Below are 25,796 nucleotides of genomic sequence, written 5' to 3'. Positions count from 1 at the left end.
ATACCTTATATGTCAAAATGCCCAGTTGGGTAAACTGGATGATACTTTTCAGACAACTGGAGACCATTTCTTCACGTGTCTGTAAGAATCAATGAGGTGGCTACAGGATTAAACTGTGCTATGATTTTCTCCATTACTTTTTTAAGTCTAGATAAAGAACAAAACAATGAGGTGGTAAAATAAATAAGGAGTGATAGGATCTTTTCTTTGCTGCTGTTGAACTGTAGCAGAGATGACTGCTCAAACCGAGACTGCAGCAACCAGCTCTACGCCAACATGGGCGGCCACTTTTATTCCTTACCTCAATGTGCTTTCAAATGAACAAAATGAAAAAGAACGTACACGATATATTATGAGTTCTCAGGGTCAAATCCATGAAAGACTCTTCCTTTTGTTCATTTTCTTCAGTGTTGGGGATAGAGGACAGAGGCTTCCTTGTACACCCCAGGCTCCACTCTATGGCTTAGAAACACCCCAGCCCTATTGTCTTAACATGGTGGGAAGGCAGACATTGGATCACAAGGGAGACTGAAGGGGGGCAGTCTGAGCTGTCTGTGCACAGAAGCAGCCCACTAAGGTCTGGAAACAACATCGGAGTGGTAAGTTGCAAGAGACACAACTAGGACCTAAACACAGGTTTATAATAAAGGCTCAAACCAAGCTTTATTCTAAAACTCCCTCTCTCTCTTGCTCGTGTGTGTGTGTGTGTTATATACATGCTGTATCTATGTAGTCATCCATGTAGCCCTGAGGTTGGCAATGAGATACCATCCTCAATCCTCCACCTTGCTTTTTGAAACAGTGTCTTTCATTGAAACCAGATTCAGTTGGACCGGCTAGCCAATAAGCCTTAGGATATGCTTATCTCTGTCCTAGGCCCAACACAGCCATTTCAGCATGCACAGCCGTACCCGTCTCTGCTATGGGAGTTGGGAATCTGAACCCAGGTTATCGTGTTTGAGTAGCAGGTGCTGATCAACTGAGCCATCGCCCCGGCACAAATGTTTTTAATTTCAACATCCAGGGCTGGAGAAATGGCTCAGTGACTAAAAGTAATGATTCTTCCAGAAGACCCAAGCTTGATTCCAAGAATTGACATCAGGCTGCTTACACTAAAACTCCAGCTCCAAGGGATCAAACACCTTTGGCCTCTGTGGGAACCTGCAATCATGCATGTGCGCGCACACACACACAATTAAAAATCACAAAAATAAATGCTTAAAAAATAATTCCAACATCCTATCATAATGGCCTACTATAGACTAATTTGGTGGACTAAAAACGGAGGCTGATAACTCAGCTAGAATCAACCGCATGGTATTATCAAAGAAAATTGTACAAAATTGATTACCCCAGTGGACAATCCTTTTCTTCACCTTTTCCCTGTAGAGAGGCTTCCACATCAAAAGAAAAAGGAATTCCACCCTCTCCTAGGACCCTAAAATGTTACAGCTGTGTTCTCAAGAGGCAAATGCCTCCCAGAGTCCCTCTTCACAAGCTGCACCGCAAGTGGCAGCCGCAGCAAGTTGCTTCTCAAGGGCGTCCAGCTCCCGGCGCAGTGCTGTGTAACTTCCCACCGTTTCTAATTTCCCAAAGAAATGCATTTTGAAAAGAGGCACACAGGTGAGCAGCTGGAGGAAGCTGGTTTAGCATCAGAACTTTCCAGGTGCCACTCAGAAATTTTGTGGGTCTGGCCTCTATGAAAGTAATTTGGGTATCACTGAAAGCCTCCTGGACTGGGAGGAGTCAGAAGGGGAAGACGGGCTCCCAGGGCATCCCAGTGACGAGGAAACTGGAAGGTGGGTCCTGGGAATGATAGTCATGAAGTTCTTCCGGGACATAACCTTAGACAAGTGAAAGAATATTCGTGCGAGCCTGACTCTGAGAAATGCCTCCCCTTTTGCTAGTACAACTGAAAAACAGAAGGACAGTGAGGAAAGCCACAGTGCCAGCTCGGTCTTGTTAGTAAGTCTACCTTTTCCTCCAGACTGGGATGCAGCAGTCTGTTTTGTCTTCAGGATTTGCACAGAGACCCGACGATGCGGTCAGAGGTGTCTGTGCCCATGCACAGATGCATGCTTATCTCGGTTTCTGTTGCTGCAACAAAACACCCAGGCGAAAGGCGACTTTGGAGAGAAAAGCATTGTTTGGCTTTCAATTCCAGGTCACAGTACATTACTGAGCAGAAGCCAAGGTGGGGATCACACCCATGGTCAAGAGCAATGAGAGGATACACATACCCTTGCTCATCTTTGTTTTCCTTTAAAAAAAAAAAAACACTATCTTTTTTTTCATTTTACATACCAATCCCAGTTCCCCCTCCCTCCCCTCCTCCCATCCCCTCTACCTTCCCCCCTACACCATCCCCTCCCCAGAGAAGGCAAGGAACATTGCTTTGAAAAGACAGACCAAGGCCTTCCCCACTATATCCAGGCTGAGCAAGGTAACCATCCAAAGAGAATGGGTTCCAAAAAGCCAGTACAAGCAGTAGGGACAAATCCTGGTGCCCCGCAGTCTACCCCAGCCATACAACTGTCACCACATTCAGAGGATCTAGCTTGTTTCTATGCTGGTTCCTTCCCTGTCTAGCCAGAGTCAGTGAGCTCTCATTAGCTTGAGTAAGCTGTTTCAATGGGTGTCCCCATCATGGTCTTGACCTCTATGCTCATATTCTCACTCCTCCCACTCTTCAACTGGACTTTGGGAGCTCAGCCCAGTGCTCCACTCCTCCGTTGCTGGTGGAAATGCAAACTTGTACAACCACTCTGGAAATCAGTATGGTAGTGTCTCAGAAAATTGGGAATCAACCTACCTCAGGACCCAGCAATACCACTCTTGGGCATATACCCAAAGGATACTCGATTATACTACAAGAACATTTGTTCAGCTATGTTCATAGCAGCCTTATTTATAATAGCCAGAACCTGGAAACAACCTAGATGCCCCTCAACCGAAGAATGGATAAAGAATATGTGGTACATTTACACAATTTAAATTTAAATTTTAAAAAATTACTCAGCGGTAAAAAACAATGACATCATTAAATTTGCATGCAAATGGATGGACCTAGAAACACCATCTTGAGACCCAGAAAGATGAACATGGTATGTGCCTTTGTTCATTTTTTAATGGCTGTGATGTGGGATTTCGATCCCTTTAGCCAATGGTTTTTGGGGTTATAAGCCCTATGATGTGGTCTTGTCTGGGTGACTGTTTAAAAGCTGATAGGAGGGTTTTCTTGCTCTCATGCTCTCTCTGGGCATTGTCGGAGAGTGTGAGGCAGAGAGGCGGCATGGTTGGTGCTCTTCACCCCTGGGCAGAATGGCTAGACAAAGGCAGCTGATCAAAAGCCCTAGCTGTCCTGGAACTAGCTCTTGTAGTTCAGGCTGGCCTCAAACTCACAGAGATTCACCTGCCTCTGCCTCCTGAGTACTGGGATTAAAGGCGTGCGCCACCACCGCCCGGCCCACTTTTTCTTCACAAGTGATTGCTGCTAATTCGGGCACAATGAAAATAGTGGGAGTCCAAAGTAACATTACACTAGCTCATGGGGTCACATGAGTAAGCAAGCACACACACTTTGAGACAGCATCGGGATCAAAGGCGTTGGTTTCTCCAGCCAACACTAACTCGGCCCTGATGTGAGATTGCAGTTAACACCGAGTTCACTTCTGAGACAGACTCCTTCCCACAGACCTGCTGGAGAGCATCCTCCTAGCTTCCAGCAATTACACCAGCGGCTGAACTTTCTCAGCACCCACTGATCTTCTCGATCAGTTAGAGCCAGGTCTGTACACACAGCAGCTCCAGATAGCACTGGCAGTCCATTGCCTGTTACCAGGGCAAACATCTGTACTTCAAAGCTGACAAACAGGATAACGACTCTCAAAGACTCAGCAGTTCTAAAAAAGATTTCCATCCTGCCAAATGCTACCCAGGTATGTGACCCTCACCTGTGGTGAACAGTCAGGGGAAACACTTGAGAGTCAAAGGTACCATAGGCAGTGATTCCCACAAATGCCTCTAAAAGGGCAAGTCTGCTTTCAGTTCAGTACCAGCGATACAATTCCGGACACAATTCCTTATCAAGAGTTTGCTTTCCAAGTCAGGGGGTGAAGGGAGCAGGACTTTGGATATTCTAGCAGGGACTTTTGAACTGGCACTTCCAGCAATATCTCCGGGCCAAGGTGTTTTCATCTGAAAAACTGCTGAAGAGCCAAGACTAATGACAAGCAAGTTCCCTGAGGAGGGTAATGGCTGTGAGCGTCAGTGCCTGCCAACAGGGGCCACCCACCCCAAGATGCCCGTTCACTGTGGGGCTCATCCCCAGAAGGTGATGAAATGGACACAGGGACATCCCAGAGTACCCAGACCTTTGATCTTTCTCTAGAAACCGTCTACTAATGAAGACAAAGCCAAATTAGGAACAAAAGGAGACGCTAGTCAAATTTGAAAGCCATTATCGGTATAAGCAGTCTTCCAGCCAGCAGAAAGCTTTGCTGGATTACCAAGTGAACGTCCCACAGTTAGTCATTCTGAATCAGCTTTAGAAGACAGCACAAATCAAACAGACTAAAGCTATAATGTTTATTAATAGTAAATCCTCAGTATAGACTATCTATGTTTATTAATAGTAAATCCTCAGTATAGACTATCTATGTTTATTAATAGTAAATCCTCAGTATAGACTATCTATGCATCCTCCTAATTTTCCACTTTATGAACTGCTTTTCTATCTAAAAATAAAAATGCTCAAAGAGATATTCTTTTTGAAGAACAAAGTTTCAGAGAAAGTGATTATTAGAAATCCTTCAAGGATCCCAAAGACTTTAAAATCCATTTAAATCCAAATCAGAAGATCAGATTCTCTGATATCATTTTCACACCTGTAGAACAACTCTTCATCACACAGTCAGGCAGGAACAAGTTAGGAGGGGAAAGCAAGGTGACTAAGATGGAATATGTTGAAATTCTCAAAGTATCAATACATATATATACAAACACACATATATATGTATATATATACATATATATATAATATCCACAGGAAAAGGCTGTACTAAAATGATAATTATTACATTAGAGTGGTCATTTTCTCCTTCTCTATGTTTTACAAATGGCCTATTCTATGACTATATTTCATAATTAAAACTTATTAATGAAGAAAACTCAAGGTTATCAGACATAGTCAATTTTATAAAATAATTTTCAAACAAGTGAGCAGAAACTAGAGGCACTCGGCTAAGAGCAGGGTGACGCTAGGGGGCTCCTTGGCCTTGGGGAGGGTGAAATCCATCAGTAGCATTTCCTGGTGGCACCATCCTAGAAGACAGGAAGCAGAGTCCCACCTTCCCTGAGGTACCACGGACTCAAACTAAGGCATACACAGCAAGGACCGAATTCCCACACGTTTACCAGGCTATGTGAGAAGTGCACTTGTTTCGGGTTCAGGGAATGAAAATGAGACTCCTCCACAGACACCATGATGAACGGTTCACCAGCGTTCCGGTATGAAAGAGCAGGTAACGTAATGCCTGCGTGCAGTGCGGGGGACCAGACTAGGAGCCTCATGCACCCTAGGCAAGCACACAATCACTAAGCTACCTCCAGGTCCAATTCTTCCACAAATTGTATTTCATAAATTAACTACATTCCCTAAAGCTATATCCATGAGGCCGCAGACTCGCTCACCACTGAAGCATACAGAGGGGACCCACCATACTATTTTAGGAGGTTGCTTAGGGCAATAAGTGCAGAATCTGTGTGCATTTCATAAGATAAAAACTTAAAGCTCACTCCTAGAAAGTCACAATAGACGCTCCAGGCGAGTAAATTGACCCCAGAAAGGGGTGTAAGTATTCCCCGTGCATGTATATGAAGACAGAAACCCCAGTAAGAATTTCAGAGTCTGTTCCCTGAGCAACACAATTTTGCATGTCTGTGAGGCTAGTGTTCAGGAAATGGGAGCAGGAGGACCACTGGAGGCCAGCGTGGACCACAGAGGGAAGCAAAAAATAAAGTAAAACAAAATAAAGGCAAGAAAGAAATCATGGTTTGTGTCTGAAGCTTGTGCACAGGCTAATGTGGCTTAGGTCCCCATTGGAGGCGCCTGGAGGTTGTGTTTCGGCGAGTCCCATGGGTCCTCAGGCAGGGTCACAGCTGCTGGCTGCTGAAGAAGGATTTAGTCTCCCTGCAGACGGGATTTACACAGAGCGGGCAGCTCAGCGTCAGCTGCGTGGAGCACAGCTTGTTTGACTGGATGTGCGAGTACACCAAATCAGCCAAGGCCTGCAAGACAGAGCACACAGCCATCAGCGGCACAAATCTACTGGGCCGCGTGCACGCCCTCCGCGCATCTCAGGAAAACAGCTCTGGTTAGGGTTTCTTTTCAACTGAGTTCCAGAACTGTAAAATATAGTCCTTCCAGGAGACTGTCGGCTTAGACAGAGTCCAAACGGAGACTTTAAGAAAGCGACCCTCTTACCCCATCCACTGCCCCTTTTCCCTGAGAAGCAGATCTAAAACTAGGCAGCTGCAGGTGGGCAAAATAAGAGACTGGGGTACTGAAAGGACAAAGGAGGAGCAGAGAAGGAATTCGCTCTTAGTTTTGTAATTAATTGGAACTCCAAATGTACTAATATGTGAGAAAACCAATATCGTGCAGGAGTTTCTCCAAGGACTACTCTGCACTATGCTCTACTAAAATGGTTGTAACACCGCAGTACCTTAGAGAACAATGGATTTCCATTAAGAGACTCCGCTCTTCTGATGTTTTCAGCTCCACACTGAATCAAGTGAGAAGGGAAGAAAACACAGACACATTTTATTTTCCTTTCCTTCTTTTTCTTTCTTTTTTTTTTTAAAGACATTAAGTGCCACAAAAGAACAAACACACAGAAATACACGCACACAACTCTGCAGCCTGGCCTTGAATGGTTACAGACTGCTCGTGGAGGTGGTCGTGGGGTGGTTGGGCAGGCTGAGCAGATTGCCAGAAGCTGTTCTTCTGGTCCTGTGTCCCCTCTGCCCCATCACCTCCCCACAGTGATGGGATTCCAAGCCATGCTTGAGTTACACTGGATGGAATTCTCAGGAGTGATTCCCATCCACACACCATTCTTGTTCCTATTCCACCTCTCTAATCCAAACTGTACAGATCCTGTCTAAGGAAATGTTGCTGTAATTAAGAAAAATCTCCTACTTGCTTTGATCCCAAGTAAGAGCCAAGAGAAGGAAATTAATTTGTGGACTCTAAGTCATACTGAATCTAAATGGAATCCAATGTAGAACTGGGTTTTAAAATAAGCTTTTATAGAGAAAAAACTAAGAAAAAAATCTGAGTGTTGTTCAGTACGTTCTTTTCCCATCTTAAAAAACAAAACAAACAACAGAAACAAACAACAACAGATACAGCTAACTGTCTCAGATAATGGAGAACGATATAGGATTTATTCCATAGCTAGGATCTTCTCTCTCCATCCATGCTGAGACATGGTCAGCTGCTTTATCCTTTACATTGGCATTTAAATGAGCGTCCACTCAGGAAGCACAATGTATTCAGCAAACAGCTAGACCTCAACATGGAGGAGGTTCTACTTTAAAAAATTGCAAACCAGCCATGGCAGCAGAATAAGCAGCGTTAGTAATGGGGGGGGGGGGAGAGGCTAGGAAGATGCAGCAGCAATGAATCTGTCCACAGAACATCATCGGAAAAGTGAAAGCATAGTTGCATAGCATATGACAGTCATGTAGCATATGATAGTGACATAGCATATGACAGTTAAAATTAAAAAACCTCAAATGACTATTAATCAAAGATTTGTGAAAAAATGGCTACAGGCATTTAATTATATTTACTCACTTATATCCAAAATATGTATTTATGAAAAGAAAATGGGGATTACAAAAATATGGATAAATATTTTATAAATGCAGAAATGCCCATTTTAGGGTCAGAGTTTGAGCGAGCCCCACTCTTGACAGCACCTTCTCGGCACCATCTGAGAACTTTATTATTTTTATCAGCAAACGGCAAAAAAGTCATTTCCACTGTGTAATAAAATTTTTTAAACTTTTAAAGTTAGTTGTGACAACCATGTTACATTTTCATATCAAAATAATGATAGCTACATGGTTTCCTTTACTCTCTACAGGGATTAATTTATCAATCACTAATAATCCTCTTGGTTACTATTAACAGCCTCTGCTTGTAATACAAACGAATAGAAATCATTGCTCAACACATAAAAAAAACCCTTACGTTCAAACATCCGTGTTTGACTGGTGACCGGCATAGGCACACAAATTGCAGGGGTGGACAGCTGGTTCCGGTTCTGCCCCTCCTCACCCTGCACTCTGCCCCTCACCACCACCCAGTCCCAGAAGGGGTGTAGTGCCCTGTGGAGCCAGATTTCCACCAGTCACACGTGCGAAGGCCATGAGTTCTCACCCAAGATTAGAGGGGAAAAGGGCTTCCTGAGTTCCCATGCTTCCAGCTTCCCACAGAAACCCAGCAATAAGCCACCGAAGGTTTCAGGCTAGCCCTTGGAAGCCTCAAGACAGGTAAGCAACAGTTTTTCTCCACCCTGAGCGACACACCACATCCATCTTATGCCAGCAGTGGTATTTATTATTTCAATAGTCAGATTGATCACAACCTGCTAGCAAACAGCTAAGGAAGTAAAGGCCCAGAAGAGGTCAGGGGAATCACAACACACACTGTGTCTGAGTTTGTTCTATGTGCCTCTCCGAAATGGCAAGGACTCATATGTCCTCAAACCCAACCAGAAACAGGGTAACAGCCTAAGAACCACAACAGTACTGAGTGCAGGGAATGAATTACAGACTAATAAACATCCCCCTCAGAACTGGTAAGATATGCAATTCCTTTTCACTGAAGATTCCAACTTCACATGGTAACTCACACTGAAAAAAGCATTAGTTTCAATGATATTGGGCAACATGGTTTAATAAAGGCAAAACATCCTATTCTAGGGCTGATGTAGAATTAATTTATGAAGTATTATTCAAAATGATGAAGACTCAGTACATACAAACATATCAAAAGTTTTTTTTTCTTTTTTCCTTCCTTCCTCCCTCTCTCCCTTCTTTCTTCTTTCTCTCTCTTCCCCCTCCCTTCCTCCTCTTCCTGTTTCCTTTGTTTGCTTTTTTGAGATGGTCTCTCTATGTAGCTTTGGTTAGCCTGGAGCTCACTAAGTAGAAGACTGGCCTTGAATTCACAGAGATCTGCTTGCCTCTGTCTTTTAGCGCTGAGATTAAAGGAGTGTTACACCACACCCATCCCCATAAACAGTAATTTTTTTAAATTGATAACTGAAGAGAAAACGTCCTGTTAAATCATGATGGGACTAAGAAGCCATATGGGTACACTTACCTTCTTGGCCAACACTTGGGAATATTCAATATCCAGTTCATAAAGCGTCTCAATATGATCACTGGTAAACGCTATTGGAACCAAAAGGATATTCTTCCTCCCCCTCTCACAAAGCCCTTTGATAGCCTCATCTGTTTGAGGACCCAACCAGGGTACCGGGCCAACCTATGAGAAAGGAGGACCAATGCAGACATGGAACATTTCTCTTGACAGGTCAATAACATATTACCACCATGGCCTCCACCCCCAACACACACAGAGCACACACGTATCCATCCAGGTGAGAGCCCCTCCTACACCTCCTTGAATGGGCTTGAGTCACTTTCACACTGAAACTTGAATCCTTCCAGAGGCCAATGGTACAAATAAATAGTTTCTTCCACTAATGCTAAAAGTCGGATATTAGCTGATGGAACTCCCCCGGTGGCTCAATTCACCCTTCTATCTACAGTGAGTAGTTGACTTACAGAACAGCTTGCTGGCACGGAAGAGCTCAAATTCCCATTTATAAATAAACAATAAAGCATATTTTCAAGAGATGATAGCCTAAAAATGTATGAAAGGTACCTACCTTGGACTGCCATACCAGTCGGTAGGGGTTCGGGTAGCCTAGCTCTTCCATGACTTTGTGGACAGTGGCACCTACTTCTTGGGGATAGGGGTCCCCTCTGTTGACAACCTGCAGTGGAGACAGAGTAACATGTGTCACCGACACGGTGAAGGGGTGAAGGGTGCCAAGAACCGCTGGCAGTGCAGAGACAAGATGAGCATGAACCACACCCCTTCCTTGCTGCCCCCTGAACTAGTGACAATCATATCTGAGTACTGCTATTCATTGGCAAAAGAATTCGGTCAGCCTCAAGATCCCAAAGAAGATGCCGTTTGTGGAAGATGGACAAGGTCTACCTGGTTCAGATATGAACCGATACGATTTATGGCTTCTACTCAGTATCTCTCCTCCCTTCCTTGACAGCTGACAGCAGCAAAATGACTGTGAGCAGTGGGGCACGCACTCCGACGGGAGCGCCTACTGGAAACCTGTGAGATACTCAGCACACATTTTTATTCTGGCTCTTGTCATCCTTCGTGGGGCACTGACTCCCTAACTCCAGCCCTCTGCTTTATGGCGTTTATTACCGCCTGCTCCACCATGGTATTTTCCTTCACATTATGTTAATTATCTTTCCCTGTTACTGTACATGAACAAAGGTTTTTATCTGTTTACATCATCCCCACATCTGGTATATATAATAGGTGCCCGATAAATACTGTACTGATGAAATGAAATACTAAGAAAATACATTATGATATTACTGGTGGCCATATAATCATTAGAAACATAAATGTAGAAGGATGAAAGAAATACAAAGCTGCCTTTGGCACCGTATAACAATAACTGCTACAGGCAGGAGCCACTGTAAGGCGGCTCCTGGGATGCTCCAGTGTAAGTGTTCGTCTGCCCTTTCTGGAGCTTCCCTCTGGTACCTACAGTGGATCCTTGAAAGGCTTTGCATGACACTAAAAAGGAGTTGTGATGCCACTGAAACGAAAGAGACAGGCTTCCAAAGGGAGCGATTTCCTTAAAGCCATTTGCTACTGATGTAGTGGCTGCATCTTACAGGTGAGGGGCATGGGGCTTGACTCCGGTGATCATTCAGGAGCAACATGGTACCCTCCACCTATGTTGGTTGGTGCCGTTAATCATGTGGTTCAGACCAATGACACATTAAGCAAATGTAATCTCCCACCTCTATGGCATGGAAAACAGTGTTCACGGGACAGGATCATAGTTCTGAGCAGATGAAACTGGGCACTGAGTCCAAGATCTTTCAAACACCCTACTAGCCTGGTATTGCCATGTTTCCTGAAATGCAACCGCCATGGCAGAGGAGGTGACATTTCAATGAACAACCTGGTATAATATGATGAACCAAGGGTCACAAGCTCTGTGCTATGTATTCTCTGGTCACACTGTAGTCCCTAGTGTTAATGAATTTGAAACTAGATTGGCTCCCTAGAAAGCACAGGCCTCTGCTAAGTCTTGAAGAGAGAACTGGGTTTAGTGTGAATGAATCTGGCTACACAGTTCCGCGTACAGAAACTGCACATTGTTCTCCTTCCACACAGCAGGCAAAAGCACAACGCTTAGCGGGTACACTTGATGGAAATTCTTACATATGAATGAACCTCCCAGCTAACATTAATGGCTATTAATAAGAGAGCTGTTTGTAATATTGTGCATCGAATTAATTGCTGGGAGGTTTCAGAAAATGAATCTATGAGCAAGCTACGGCTGGGATTTTAGAATTCATTCTTGCTGGGCGGTGGTGGTGCATGCCTTTAATCCCAGCACTCGGGAGGCAGAGGCAGGCGGATCTCTGGGAGTTCAAGGCCAGCCTGGTCTACCAGAGTTAGTTCCAGGACAGGCTCCAAATCTACAGAGAAACCCTGTCTCGAAAAACCAAAAAAAAAAAAAAAAAAAAAAAAAAAAAAAAAAAAAATAGAATTCATTCTTGCACTGAGTTGAGGGCAGAATGGAGCCAGGTCCACTTTACACGCTTAGAAAGTGAAACAACCCCATCTTTTACCGCTAGGTCACCTAACAAAACGTTCTTACTTACAGACATTGGCAGGGAGTGGGCAGAAAACAGAATGACCACCTCGCTTCTCTTCTCGCGTGGAAAATGGTCCAGTTCTTTCAGAATGTGGTCCGCAAAGCACTGTAGGAAGCGCAAGAATGGGGGAGAAGGCAGTGAGAAGGGCAAAGGAGGGAAGAAAGGAAGCATCTCAAAAATGAGAGTGATACCAAATATCTCAGGGTAATCTTCCAAATCTGGAACTCTACCTCTTTTTGAAAAAATGCAAACAGTATAGTCTCTTTGATTTGGTTCGACTTCAGAATGGATGGCAATGGTTTCAAGGGCCTAGGGAATTTGATGGGAAACTTCTAACGCTCACTAATGGCTCTCTGCAAACGAATGCCGAGGTTGCTTCCCCTCGGGAAGAGCAGGGCACACTTCCAGATGGAAAGGAAACACAGATGGGAAGGAGAAGTTGTTTTAAGATCTCACATTTGCTCTGTTAGCAGGAAAACAGCTTACGGGGTCTTTCTAAATCTTCCTTACTTTGGCTCTCAGGCTTATCATACAAAAATACATTAGCCAGAAATAGGAGAGAAATTAGAAAATACTCGTCTATTTTTTATGACATCTTTCTTATGAGTCCAGGCTCTGCACCAAAGCAATCCTGCTCACAAGCTTCTTGACGGATGACAGGCTGTACAGCCCCATTAAACACGCAGAGGGGGACAAGATGTGGCCATGGGAGGGCTGCCCAGCCATATGTGTGAACGCGGACTAGAATCCAGGTCCTGCTGCCTTCAGACCTCTGTCCGCCAGACCGGCTCCCTCTCGCTTCTCCTTGCTGAGTCTCATGGGTAGGTGCTGAAACACCAGATCTCAAAGGGCTTTCTTTCATCTTACACTTGAATCATTCCTGGCCATTTGGTTCATAAGGAAAATGTACCAAGAGACAGAAGTCGGTCAACTGAGAAAACTGGAATGTGACGGGAAATTAGACAGGAGTTGAATATCAAGTGTTAAAACAAACTGCGGTGGAATTATGTTTTGTGGTTATCTTAAAAGAACAGCCCTGATCTTAAGGTGTGCATGTGTGTGTGTTTATCTGTTCTTAGGCAGTTCAGAAAAAAATATATGTGGACATATACACATATACACATACAGAGAACGTGTAAATGACAGATTAAATGAGATGTTAACACATGAATATGGGTAAAATATAGATAGCAATTAATTATATCATTTTTAAAATATTTTATTTATTTTGTGCATTCATCTGCATGTATGGATGTGCACCACGTGAATACTTGGTGCATGGAAGCCAGAAGAGGCCATCAGATCCCCTGGGACTGGAGTTACTAATGGTTGTGAGCTGCCCATGTGGGTGCTGGGACTCAGACTATGAGTCCTATGCAAGAGCAGCCAGTGCTCTAAACCACGGAGCCATCTCTCCTGTCCTTACTTTATTTTTAATTATGTATATTTGTGTACGGGGCAGCATATGTGCGTGTGTGTGAGGATGCCTACAGATCCCGAGGAGAACATCCAGATCCCCTGGAGCTGGAGCTACAGCGGCTGAGAGCCACCTGAGGAGAGTGCTGGGAACGGAACTGGAGTAGTGGTATGTGCTCTTAACCAGGGAGCCTTCTCTCCCGTCATATTATCCTTCTAACTATTACTCTTGTAATTATTTTGCATGTACAAATAAAATTTAAAGAACAACTTGAAAGAATCACGCCAACTTGGAGCTGATGTACTGTAGATTCCAAACCAGTCCCTAAGAATACTGAGATATTTACCATTCCAGAACTCACAAATTTGGTAAGTAAATACTGAACAAAATGGTACCTAGAAACAGTATCTAATACTGTTTGCCTCTCTCCCCTTTTCCCTCATCTCCATATTGTAAGTGTGACAATATTTGGTACAAACAAAAGCTGTGTTTTTATAGTGTTCATAATGTTTAGAGAGCAGGCCTTCTCAGGATTATTTTTAGAGAACAGCCCACATAAAGTAGCCACTGTAAAGTTTACATAGAAGCCTGGAACATACATTTACCGCAGCTACTCCCAGCGGCCAGATAAAGAGCGGTATTAAAGAAATGGTAACACTATGACTATTTTGAGTAGCTAGTACCTCTAACATGCAGAACTGTGGATTTAAGGCCACGGTTTTAGTTGCATTGAGACTAGATTTTTAGGGGTTTCCCCCCTCTTCCTTCCCTTTCCTGGGCTTGGAAAATTGCAAGTAAGAACACAGTTCCTTGGGGCTTGCGAGAGTCGCTAAGCCATCTTCAAAACTCAAGCGGCACGGACAAATAGAAGTGCTACTTAAATCACCTAAACCCATCTGCAGGATTTTCTGTGCACAGCCCCCGTGCAGAATGAAAGCAGCACGGCCTCTCAGAGCCTTCAATCACACCATCCAGGAGGGCAGATAAATGCCTCTAAAATTCCCTTTCATTTTATGAACAGAGACTTCCTCGGTTAAGAGACCTTTCCATCTTTCTGCTTCCCCCTTTTCAAAGGGCTGAATTTTAATGCAAATCTAATTACTCCCTCGATCAGGGCAGGCAGATGCTGTGCAGACCCCTCTTCCCGTGCCACATGTCAGTGCAGACTGAAATACCCCCTCCTTCCCAGCCGCAGCAGCGATCGGGGCCTTAGGCACTCCAGTTACCCCTGGCTGGACCCGGGAGAACGATGACCGCTGGACACACACACAGCCCACAGCGACACCCATCCCTAGGGGACCGCTTTCTAGTTTCTACTCCAACACAAGTGTTAACCCTTTCCCTACCCACAGGACACCGCTCTGGGGAAAGCCGGCCTGATTTTAATGCCGTCTAGCACCATCTAGTGGTCACAGTGTTAAGTGCTGCCGCTCTTTGCAGGTATTGTGCCCCATTACAGAATAGTCAAGGAATATAAAATAAATCGAACTATAGTCCAAACCACTTCTATGTTTCTCGACCTAAAATAGCTCAAAAGCAGAAACTTCTACAGACTCTGCACACTCTATCTAAATGACTCAGGGCTTTTTTAAAACCAACTTCACTCATGGTTTTGTTTTGTTTTGTTAAAAAAAAGAATAAAATAATACCAATTCGAAGCTATTGGATTTATAGTTGTAATTTTTAACTGATTCTTCTAAAATAAAGTACTCATTGACAGAATATTACAAATATAAGTGTACAGGATAAATGAGTACTTTCTTTTGATCTATGCGACTTCCCCCACTGAAATGTTTACTTTCCTGTGTCTGAATATGTATCTCTACTGTCTGTACTTTTTAATCTTTTGATATTTTAAAAGATTTAGAATATGGAAGTTTTAAATTTAAATTTGTTGGTCATCCAATCTAAGTATATAAGTTAATGGAAATACTGTGTATTGATATAATCATTAATGCTCTTTTGGTCACTGAAAAATACAAAACTCAAAATATAACAATGGTACCAACGTATAATCTGCAGAGAGCAGAGTCTCACCATCTTAGCCTTAAATTTAGCGCCATTTTTCATGACAAGTAAAAAGTCTAAAGGCGTGGCTTTAACTCCCAGCCTGGAAGGTAAGCAAGAGACCAGCGGGGTCAGAAACCACCTCAAGCAGAGCAGAGCTGACTCGCACTAGAGGCTGTGAGGACAGAGGCTGCTGGCGGGCGGGCATACACACCTGGATGAGGAGGGGATGCGTGGGCCACCTGTCAATTGTACTCCACTTCATGGTGGGCTTCCGTCCCATCTCGTTATAGTATCTGTAAATGGCATTTAAGCTGCTGCCTAAAATACAAGGGAGCCATTTAGTAGACACACTTGATTGTGGTAAAAAATACAACAGACTAGTAAGGGCAATAATTGTAAGTTCAGAGTAGGCAGCTGTGTCTATACAGAAACCCAGTCTAATTACGATCTTTTCAATACTCTAAAATGCATATAGATTTAACTACCCTGCAAATGAAGATCACTAAAGAGCAATCAATTTCAACAGACCTTCAAAGACTATTGAGGCCATTTCCACGGAGAGATGTGCGGCTGGGAGTTTACGAGACGTCAGCTATTGTGACTTTGCAGGGACCAAGTCTTAAAATTGAGAGCATGTGAAGAAAAGCGCTCCCATTATGACCGGAATCAGCCCCATTACAGGCAGTGTAGGGGGTGAGGAAGAAAGACACAAGTGGGCTGTTATCCCAGCATGCTGATGCTGCTTTGTGCCCTTCTCTCACAGCGGTTTCCTGGCATTTTCCGTTAGAGCTGCTGCATTTTACAAAGTTTTCGGGTTAGAATATGCATAATTCCATATCCAGAGCATTTTGGACATTTCCATTCAGTATTACAAGCTAACTATTTCTCAAATGAAAGCTTCAGAGCCACCCTTTCTAAAGGTGCAATCACAGGGCAAGCAGCCTAGCAAGGGGTCGAAAAGCCCACATTTAATCAATTTTTACAAAATGTACCATTCCCTGGAAGGAAGGAAACAGACACTGCACTCTGGCAGGTAACCTAACAAAAGCTGTGTTTCTATGTGAAAGGTGACTGTGATGACAACCCGAAGTCCAGGAGAGGGCTGGCACCCTGACCAGGGACGCTGACGCTGGGGTCAAACTTGAAAGCCTACAAACCAATCCTAACAGGGGCTTTCTTTTTTTTTTTTTTTTTGAGACAGGGTTTCTCCATAGCTTTTGGTTCCTGTCCTGGCACTAGCTCTTGTAGACCAGGCTGGCCTCGAACTCACAGAGATCGGCCTGCCTCTGCCTCCCGAGTGCTGGGATTAAAGGCGTGCGCCACCACCACCCAGCAACAGGGGCTTCTTACTCAGTGTCACACAAAGCAAGTTCCAACATGCCTGAGTGCTGCCTATCATCAGTTTCCTGGGCTCCTTCCCACAGGAATCAGAGTTAAGCTGCCCACTTTAAAAAGCTTACTGGGGACAGAGCCACAGTTTAACTTAAATTGTTTGTTCAGGCTAAGATTCAACTTGCATTAAAAAAGAAAAAATCAAGGGGCTTAATTCCAATGAGTAGAAACAGTGATGTAAGAGAATCTAAATTTGAGGGACAAAAATAATTTCCAAAGCAATCAAAGTATCTCGTCATATTCACACTGCAGCTCTCACTGTGCTTCTGGGCATCGGTTTCTGATGTACAAAAGAGCTTCTGGGAGCCACGTCAGCTCCCGCCTGTCACTGGACAACAGTCAGTACACTATTGGAAGAAGTAATTAAGAAGGGGGAGACAGAAGGGAGAAAGATGCCATGAGAAATACATAGGACACACGTGTCTGTTCAAAGGACAGAGGCAAAAGGAGACTATTGGCCTCCAAGAATAAATGTTTCCTAAAACATTCATAGCTCAGAAGCACAGATGTTTGGTCCTTACACACAAGATGCACTAGAGAAAGGCTGCTTGTGCCCTGAGCCCTGGCCACACGGCGGGAACCATCTGTGGGCAGAGCGCAATGCAGCCACACAAATAACAACTGCAACTTACGTACTGTGGAGAGCAGACATCTCTAAGTGGAGGGTCATTGTGCAAAGCAAGATAAAAATATGCCTAGAAACTTCTAAGATCTGACTCATTCCCCAATAATACATTACTAGATATTTTAAAACTGTAGGTTCCCACAGTAAATCACAGTTCAGATTTCTGGGTATATGAGCAAGATTGGGCATTTTAACAGGTGCTCTCTCTCTCTTTACACACACACACACATGCATGCATACATGCATGCACACAGTCTGTGTGCCTCACCATTTAAGGCACATGACACTTGGAATGTTTCCTCATAACCTTTTGTTCCTCCTTATAGACATAATAACACTAATATTCAAAGGCAAACTGGGAATATAAATGCACTGACCCAAGTCCTTGAGAGAACACAAATACATTTGTGGGTAATAATAAAGCTTTACCTATAATCAAGTGCTGTGAAAAAAATCCTTCTGTACTTTGTGTAAATTATGCTCTGATTGGTTTAATCAAGAAGCTAACTGACCAGTAGCTGAGCAGGATAAGGTTAAGCAGGTAAGTCAAACCAAAAAGGATGGGAAGAGAAAGAGCAGAGTCAGAGGAGTCACCAGCCAGATGTTGAACGAGTCAGACACACAAAATGGGATAGAGCTAAAGGCCATGAGCCTTGGGGCACTACACGGATTAACAGAAATGGGTTAAATTGTAAGAGCTAGTTAGTAATAAGCTTGAGCTATTGGCCAAGCATTTGTAATTTATATAAGCGTCTATATGTATATTTGGGAGAGAGTAGTCAGGAAGGGGAAACACCACCACCTACATATGGCACTCCAACGTGGTAGGTGTACATCCAAATAAAACCTACAAAAGTTTAAAATGGGGAGGAGTCTAGACACAAGAAATGGAGCCAAAAACAGCTTCCTAGCAAGGTATGGTGGTACATACATGCCTTTGATCTCAGCATTCAGAAGGCAGAGGCAGACAGATCTCATGAGTTCAAGGTTAGCCTCTACATAGTGAGACCTGGCTCAAAAAAACAAAAAGCAAGCAAAGAAAGAAAGAATATACAGTTTTCCAAACTTATGTTTCATCTTCAGTCAAATGTGCAGAGAACAGCAAAGAGTAATACATTCCAAAAACCAAGAACACAGAAAGTCTGTAAAATGTTCATTTGAGCCCTCATGTTAGTTTTTGTTGTTTTTGTTTGTTGTTGTGTTTTAGTTTTGGTTGTTAGTTTTGGGAGTTTTTTGTTTTGTTTTTGTTTATTTGTTTGTTTATTTTTGTGATAGGTTTTTACCATGTAACCTTGGCTGGCCTGGAACTAACTCTATGGATCAAACTAGTCTCAAATACATACAGATCAGCTTGCCTCTGCCATTAGAGGTGTGAGCCACCCCAACTGGACAGAATAGATTTTAAGTTAACCAGTAACTAACCCATAACTGATAGATACAAAAATAAAAATAGCAGTATTTCCATATTTCCATATGGATACTTCTGCTTTCAAAATGAGAATAGTCATCCACTTTACTCCCTTAATAAGAATTTCACGGTAGACATAAAAATAAGGTTAAGATACAAGCCTAGAAAGTGATTAAGGTTCATTGTTGCTCTTTTAAGGCAACTGTATTAAAGCAGCACCCAAGCATAGCCACACCTTCTAGCCACCATTTGTAACCTCAGCAGACAGGCCAATAATTCCAGAAGCACACGAAGCGTACAATTTCAAAGTGACTGACCTGAACTCTTAAGTGTCAAGAAGACACTTGACCAGATCTGCCATTCAAATTGCAAATCCCGTCAATACTCAGACTCCTGGTCTAGTTCTGCCAGGGCTATAGACACCTTTGAGCTGTCCTTACCTGTGGTGGAGCAGCTGAACTGTGGGTACTGTGTGAAAGCAATGGCCCTTTCTAGGCCATCTCTCTCCATCTCTTCGATTGCTTCTTCTGTCAAAGGATGGACGTACCGGAATCCAATATAGTATTTGTGAGGTGCTATTAGCAAGCACAAGTGGGAAGGAGAAGGTATTAATCTTTATATAGATTCCTCAGAGTCACCAAACATAATGTAATGGCCAGAACAATGAACGACTAACCTAATTTTCTACAATGCTGCTATGGCGAGCAAGTTAGGATATTCCTGGCATCTTGTCCATCTTTTAGCAGGCAACAGGGCACTCAGTTATTCTGAGGTCAGCGGTCCTACCCTCCTACCTTTTATTAATGTTTAATCTTTAAAGTGCAAGCTTTTATTCTTAAGTTATCTGTTCTCACCAGGCATAAAGAGACTAAAGAAACATCAGGAGGGGAAAAAAAAACTAGTACCTACCTGGACAAGGTGGCACAGCCTTTATTTAATCCCAGCCCTCAGAAGGAGGACCTCTGTGAGTTTGAGGCCAGACTGGTAGATATAGATATAGATATAGTTCTGGGACAGCCAGAGAAACATAGTGAGACCCTGTTTCAAATTTCTTTTTAAAATTTAGTACTCATTCTTGACAAGCACTGTCTTAATTGAGCAAAGTGACATAAGCATGGAACTCCTAACACCAGGAAAGCAAGAGCAGGAGGTCAAGTTAAGGACACCTGAGGTTACACAGCAAGATCAAGGCCAGTCTGAGTTACATAGCTAGACCATTTCTCAAAACGGAGAAAACAAAACAAATGAACCAACAGACAGGGACTGGAGGGGCATTGCAGAACATGACCCTGATCACATAGGCAGGCAAACTGAGTGTGAAGTCAGTCAGTCTGATCTACGGCACATCCGAGATCAATACAGAATACAAAGTGAGACCCTGACTCAGAGAAAAGAAAAACAACGAAGACTTCTGAAAGCCACTCTCTGTCCAGTAGCCCAGAGGAAGCAGGGAACAGCAGGAATGCCTAGAAGGAACCAAGACCAGATGAGCTTCCTAGAAGAGGCTCAGGCCAACTGGCATGGCAGAGATGTTCTCCAACCTGTTACTATGTCTGCTGTCTGTGCCATGAGCTCCAGCTTCCCAGCTTTGGTGAGCTGTTGCTCATGATACGGTGGGCTTTAGTGGTGCAGCCGTCTTTAGACATTTCTGTGCCTGTAAGTCACTCTTGCCCACATTCCTGTAAAGAACCTCAGTGAAATCCACTGGCTCACCAACGTGGACTTTGGGGACATCTGTGCCTTTTCTGTCATTGGTTCCCTATCTAGGGTAAACAGACGTTTGTCCCTGTCTCCAAAGAGTAGTGTCACCCAAGTGGATAGCGATTTGTCAAAGGATCATGACAGCCAAGGCCCACTAAGGGCTAGAAACCCAAGTAGAGCTTCCAACATCCAGAGAAACAAAAGGCCCAGAGAAGTGACTGTTGCCTGGGTGACAGTGGTCAGGCAAGCCGGTCCCATGAGGGTAAGGCAGTACTGTCACGCGCTCGGTGCGCACACAGACCTGGAGGTTGGATAGACACATGAGGGACACAAAGGTATAGGAACCGATGGGTGAGAGTGTAGGTGAAAATGCAGGCAAATGATTAGACCAAACAGAGGAGACGATTTTATGCCACACTGGGTGAACTAATGACTTGTCAGAAAAGTCACTGAGCTTAGCCCCAAAGTTATAATGAGGACTGGATATTTAAAATCAGATCTCCAGAGGACAGAATGCTTAATCACGAAATGCAAAAGTCGCCTCCCCAACAACTTCAAGGTTGAGATGAGTGTATGAGTCTTTGATGGCTTATGAAAGCAGAGAATTAATTCAGAATAGGTCACATGAAAATTCCCGTCTTTGCACTATATGGCCATACGATAAGAGGACCAGACACCTGACGGTAAGTGGGAAAGTGCCCTGGGACTCTGTCCAGCCAGTCTCGGAGACTGAAGCCGTAGAAAGTCCAGGCATTCAATAGCTTGCCCATAGAGACCAGAGACGGAGAAGGTGGAAAGGTGGGAAGAATGCATTCCTATCTGGTTTTTGTTTATTTTTTTGAGACATGGTCTCTCTATGCAGTCCTGGCTATTCTGGAACTCACTATGAAGAACAGACTGGCCTTGAACTCACAGAGATCTGCTTGCCTCTGCTCCCAAGTACTGGGATTAAAGGTGTGTACTGCTACTCTGGGCTTGCCTGTCTGTCTTCTTTCTCGAGTCTGACATCTGATAGGGCTGTTCATAGGAATGGATGCTAGGCTAACAGAAAGACTGGCCCCTTTCTAATCCTTTCCACTGAATATTTTGCACATTGGATTCACTACAATGGTAAACTAACAACAATCAGAGTTTATTCCCTACCAAGTAGGGGTGTGTAGAGACAGCTAAATCTTTCTGCCACATCTAAAGAAAGGCACTGTGGCCTGTGTGGATGAACTGTACACAAAAAGCCCTTGAGCCACAGCAAGGCAAACCTGCTGGTCAGAAGTACAGTTGAACAAATTGTCTAAGTGAGATGTTCAGCCGAGGGAGTCGGCCCCTGTGTGCAGTGGGACTGGCAGATTCTGAGGACATTCCAAGCTGATGCCCAGCGACGTTTTCTCAGAGAGAACTCTGACAGTCCTACCAAGCAGACTACTGTTCTCTTTGAGGGCCCCAGGGCCACACGCTTGTCCTGAGTCTGAAGCCATGGAATGCATATTTTCTTACACCCTAACTTGAACTTTTTTCAGTTTTAACATTTCTCATTATGTTGGTCGATTATGTCACATTGACACAAACTAGAGTCACCTAGGAAGAGAAAGATAATTTGAGAAATCACCTGTATCAGACTGCTTTGTGGGGTGCTGTGGGAACTCCTTCAGTCAATAACCTCTCAGATACTGGCCCACTGTGGGCATGCTCTCATGTACTATAAGTACAGACAAAAAGTGTGCGGGAGGTGGGAGGGTGGTTTTCTCTGCTGGGCTGGGTTCCCAGTTCCCAGCACATGCAGAAGACTGCATCTTACTGTGAGTGTATTCCCAAATAAATAAACCCTTGTTATACTCCATTCCGGGCTATTGCAGAACTCTTTGATACCACTACAGTTTAGCACCAAATGTAGTCTGAGCCCATGCCACTGCCGCCCTCCTTCCACCCCACGCAGCTGAGCTACTCCTCCGGCCCGCTGCGCAGGGCTGGCCCACCGCGCAACTTGGCAATATCCCATAGGCCCATGCCCACTGGTGGGGCATTTTCTTGATGGATGATCGATGTGGGAAGACCAAGCTCACTACTGACAGTGACCCTGGGCAGGAGGTCCTGGGTGGTCTATGAAAGCAGGCTGGGCAAGCCATGGAGAACCAACAAGAAAGCGGCATTCCTCCGTGGTCTCTGCTTCAATTGCTGCCTCCAGGTTCCTGCTTGAATTTTTGCCTTGGCTTCCCTCGGTGATGGATTGTTAGAGAGAAATACAAAATGAAATAAACCCTTTCCTCCCCAAGCTTCTTCTGGTCAGTATGGTATCACAGCGATAGAAAGCAAACTAGGACACTCACATTGGCCCATGCTTGAGTATTATACGAAACTACGTGTCCTGCAATCAAGCGCACCTCAGATGGGAATGAATGTGGCACCTGTAGCTCATTCCCGCAGTTAGTGTCTCGGTCTATGGAGAGGTTCTCACAGTTACCAGATGTGTGCCATCAGAGTTAGGCCAACACGGCAACTCAGCCTCACAGTGGTGGTGGCATGGAGCTGAAAACAGGACTGAAGATTGCTCAGGGACTTACACTTTGAGTTACAGGCTAGCTACTTTTCTAACTGCTCATCTAATTACTATCCAACTAGAAGAAAGGGCCATTGCAACAGCCTTACCCATCTTCTGTGTATGGGGTGTTGCTTCTTCTTTACAATCTAGCTCAACTTCACCTCAACTTCCTTTTGAAACACTTTTCAACTTTTCGGTATATTTGTAACATTGGCAGTAATTTTAAAAGGGTCTACAGTCAGAGGATAATATCTTAAGAACTCAGTAGTCAAATGACCATGTAGTATATATATTATAGAAACTCACAAATCAGTAGTTGCTAGTACTAGACCAGGGGATGGATCAGTAGAAAAAGGACTTGCAGTACACACATGAAGACTGGAGTTCAGAGCCCTGGTAACCACATAAAAAGCTGGGCAAGTCAGGAGGCCACCAGTACACAGGAGGCAGAGGTAAGAGATCTTGGGGCAAACTGGCTACCTTAGACTAAATGGATTTGTGAGCTCTGGGTAAAACTGAAAGACCCTGCCTCAGCACATAAAATGGAAAGAAATTGAGGAAGACACCAAACATACTAACTTTGGGTCTCCACATGCACATACACATGTATTCCCATAGTTACAAACATACACACACACATTGCTGATGCAGAGAATCACCCTGTCTCGGCCTCCTGCGTGCTGGGATTACAGGCATGCGTCACCACATCTGACTCTGAATTTCAACAAACCTGGCACTGTGGTAATGAGAATACACACCTGTGTCAGGGGACAGCTCATCCAGCAGCTTCACCATGCCTTCTCCTTGCTTGGAAGTCCACATCTTGATGGGGGATCCCCCTCCAATCCTGCGATACTGTTCTTGAATTTTGGGGGTTCGGCGTTTGGCGATGAATGGCGCCAGCTTACTAAATCATTGAACATATAGGTAAGTGGCTTTATTTGACCTTTGTACTCCGAGATACATTTTCTACTCGATAAAGAAGAGAGAGGAAAATTTAAAGAGTCTGATAGAACTTGTCTCTAGGAATACTGTCGTGAGAGTTCACCTCTGCACTCCACAAGTGTTCGAGGAGCACATCCTGCACATCCTGTGTACCTGACACCCCTGACCTGGATGCTGCTAACTACCACCCTGTGTGCTGACTCTGCACCTAACAAGAATTAGGAGAGAAAGCACAGGAAGTGTACATTGGTTTCATGACGCTGGGGACTGAATCAGGGTCCTTATCCATAATAGTCAAGGATTCTGCCATTGAGCTGAAGTCCAGGACCATCCTGATTTGGTTTTAATTTTGAAACAGACTCTCACCATGTGATGTCGACTACCCTTGAACTCACAGTGTTGCTGAGCCTGGCCCTGGATACTGTTTCTCCAGTTTCTTGCATCACCACGTCTAACTCACACAGGGCTCTTTTTAAAAGCGTTTTTTGTTATGCTTACTATTTAGTGTGTGCGTGTGTGTGTGTGTGTGTGCATGTATGCAAATGTACATGTGTGTATGCACTCTGGCACAAATGTGATGGTCAGAGGACACCTGGCAGGAGTTGAATGGCTCTCTCCTTCTGTCATATGGGTCCATCCATGGCATGTACACACCCACACATACACTAAATAAATAAAATATAAAAAGGAAATTGTTTGGTGTGATGGAAAGGGTTTCAGTGGAGCAATGTAAAAACTAAGACTCAAACAACAGTTTCTGACACATCTATTACATATTGGGTACAATCTTAAAGTTCTCTAGAAAATAATACGCGGCTCTTACTTCCTCTCCTAAAACAACCACAGATGCTATCATATATTACAAGAAACATCTCTCAATAGCAACAGAACTGGAGTGAAGAGATGAGAAAGCATAGTATCAAACACAGACCTCAGGGATTAAATTCCAAAATTCCTGGGCATCAAAACCTCACTAATGAACTGGAAAGATGGCTTAGCAGTTAAGATCATGTACTACTCTAGCAGAGGACTTGAGTTCTGTTCCAATACCCATGTTGGGCAGCTCACAACCATCTGTAACTTCTACAACCCTCCTCTAGATTCCTCGGCCCCTGTGCCCACACATGCCCAAACACTTACATACAAACTTAAAATAAAATCTTTTGTTTTTTTTTTTCTGAGATAGGGTTTCTCTGTGTGTAGCCCTGGCTATCCTCAAACTTGCTCTGTAGACCAGGGTGATCTCAAACTCACAGAGATCTGCCTGCCTCTGTTGTCCAAGTGCTGGAATTAAAGGTGGGGGTCACCACCATTCAGCTTAAAATAAAATCTTTTTAAAAAGTCTCTCACTATTGCACAAAGTAATGTATTTAGTTCCATGAACACCCAGGTACACTCTGTGCTAAGGCTAAGCTAAGTTTATCTATAATTGCACCAAAGACAGCACCTTCTACTCTCAAAGTGCCCTTAGAACACTTTGTAACCTGCCATGTGCTCTGTTTAAGCCAAGGCAGAGGCGACTGTGCCGCTGTGGCTGGGATGCTTTGGAAGGACTCCGAAATGGCACTCACTCACAGTCGCTCAACAACGTAGGTGGTACACTACCAAACAGTGAGGAAAAAATGGACAACAACATATATCATTTGGAAATAAACACTTCAATCGTTTCTCAGCAGGCAAGTGAGTGAATAATATTCTAAGACAACAGAGTAAAGGCAAAGCGAGGGGATCCTGGGACCTGACTAGGAAGCCATCA

The 25,796-nt window shown here is 44.0% G+C and overlaps 1 protein-coding gene across 2 annotated transcripts in view; it reads right to left on the bottom strand.

Moving 5' to 3' along the window:
- Positions 1–4,552: 4,552 nt before the first annotated feature.
- Positions 4,553–25,796, bottom strand: part of Fech (ferrochelatase) — a 34,989-nt gene continuing 13,745 nt past the window's right edge. The window contains exons 3-10 of one of the 2 annotated variants that reach the window (XM_057789256.1): positions 23,854–24,002; positions 19,302–19,436; positions 15,648–15,754; positions 12,016–12,114; positions 9,966–10,073; positions 9,395–9,559; positions 6,726–6,785; positions 4,553–6,288 (exon numbers count right to left, since the gene is read on the bottom strand). In XM_057789256.1, the coding sequence (XP_057645239.1) occupies positions 6,154–6,288; positions 6,726–6,785; positions 9,395–9,559; positions 9,966–10,073; positions 12,016–12,114; positions 15,648–15,754; positions 19,302–19,436; positions 23,854–24,002 (958 nt within the window). In that variant the 3' untranslated portion in view covers positions 4,553–6,153. The remainder of the gene's footprint in view (positions 6,289–6,725; positions 6,786–9,394; positions 9,560–9,965; positions 10,074–12,015; positions 12,115–15,647; positions 15,755–19,301; positions 19,437–23,853; positions 24,003–25,796) is intronic. The other variant, XM_057789255.1, reaches the window with a different exon arrangement.

The sequence above is a fragment of the Chionomys nivalis genome, chromosome 14, assembly GCF_950005125.1.
Source record: "Chionomys nivalis chromosome 14, mChiNiv1.1, whole genome shotgun sequence".
NCBI lineage: Eukaryota > Metazoa > Chordata > Mammalia > Rodentia > Cricetidae > Chionomys > Chionomys nivalis.
Note: the sequence above shows the minus strand (reverse complement) of the source record. Positions and strands in the feature narration are given on the sequence as shown.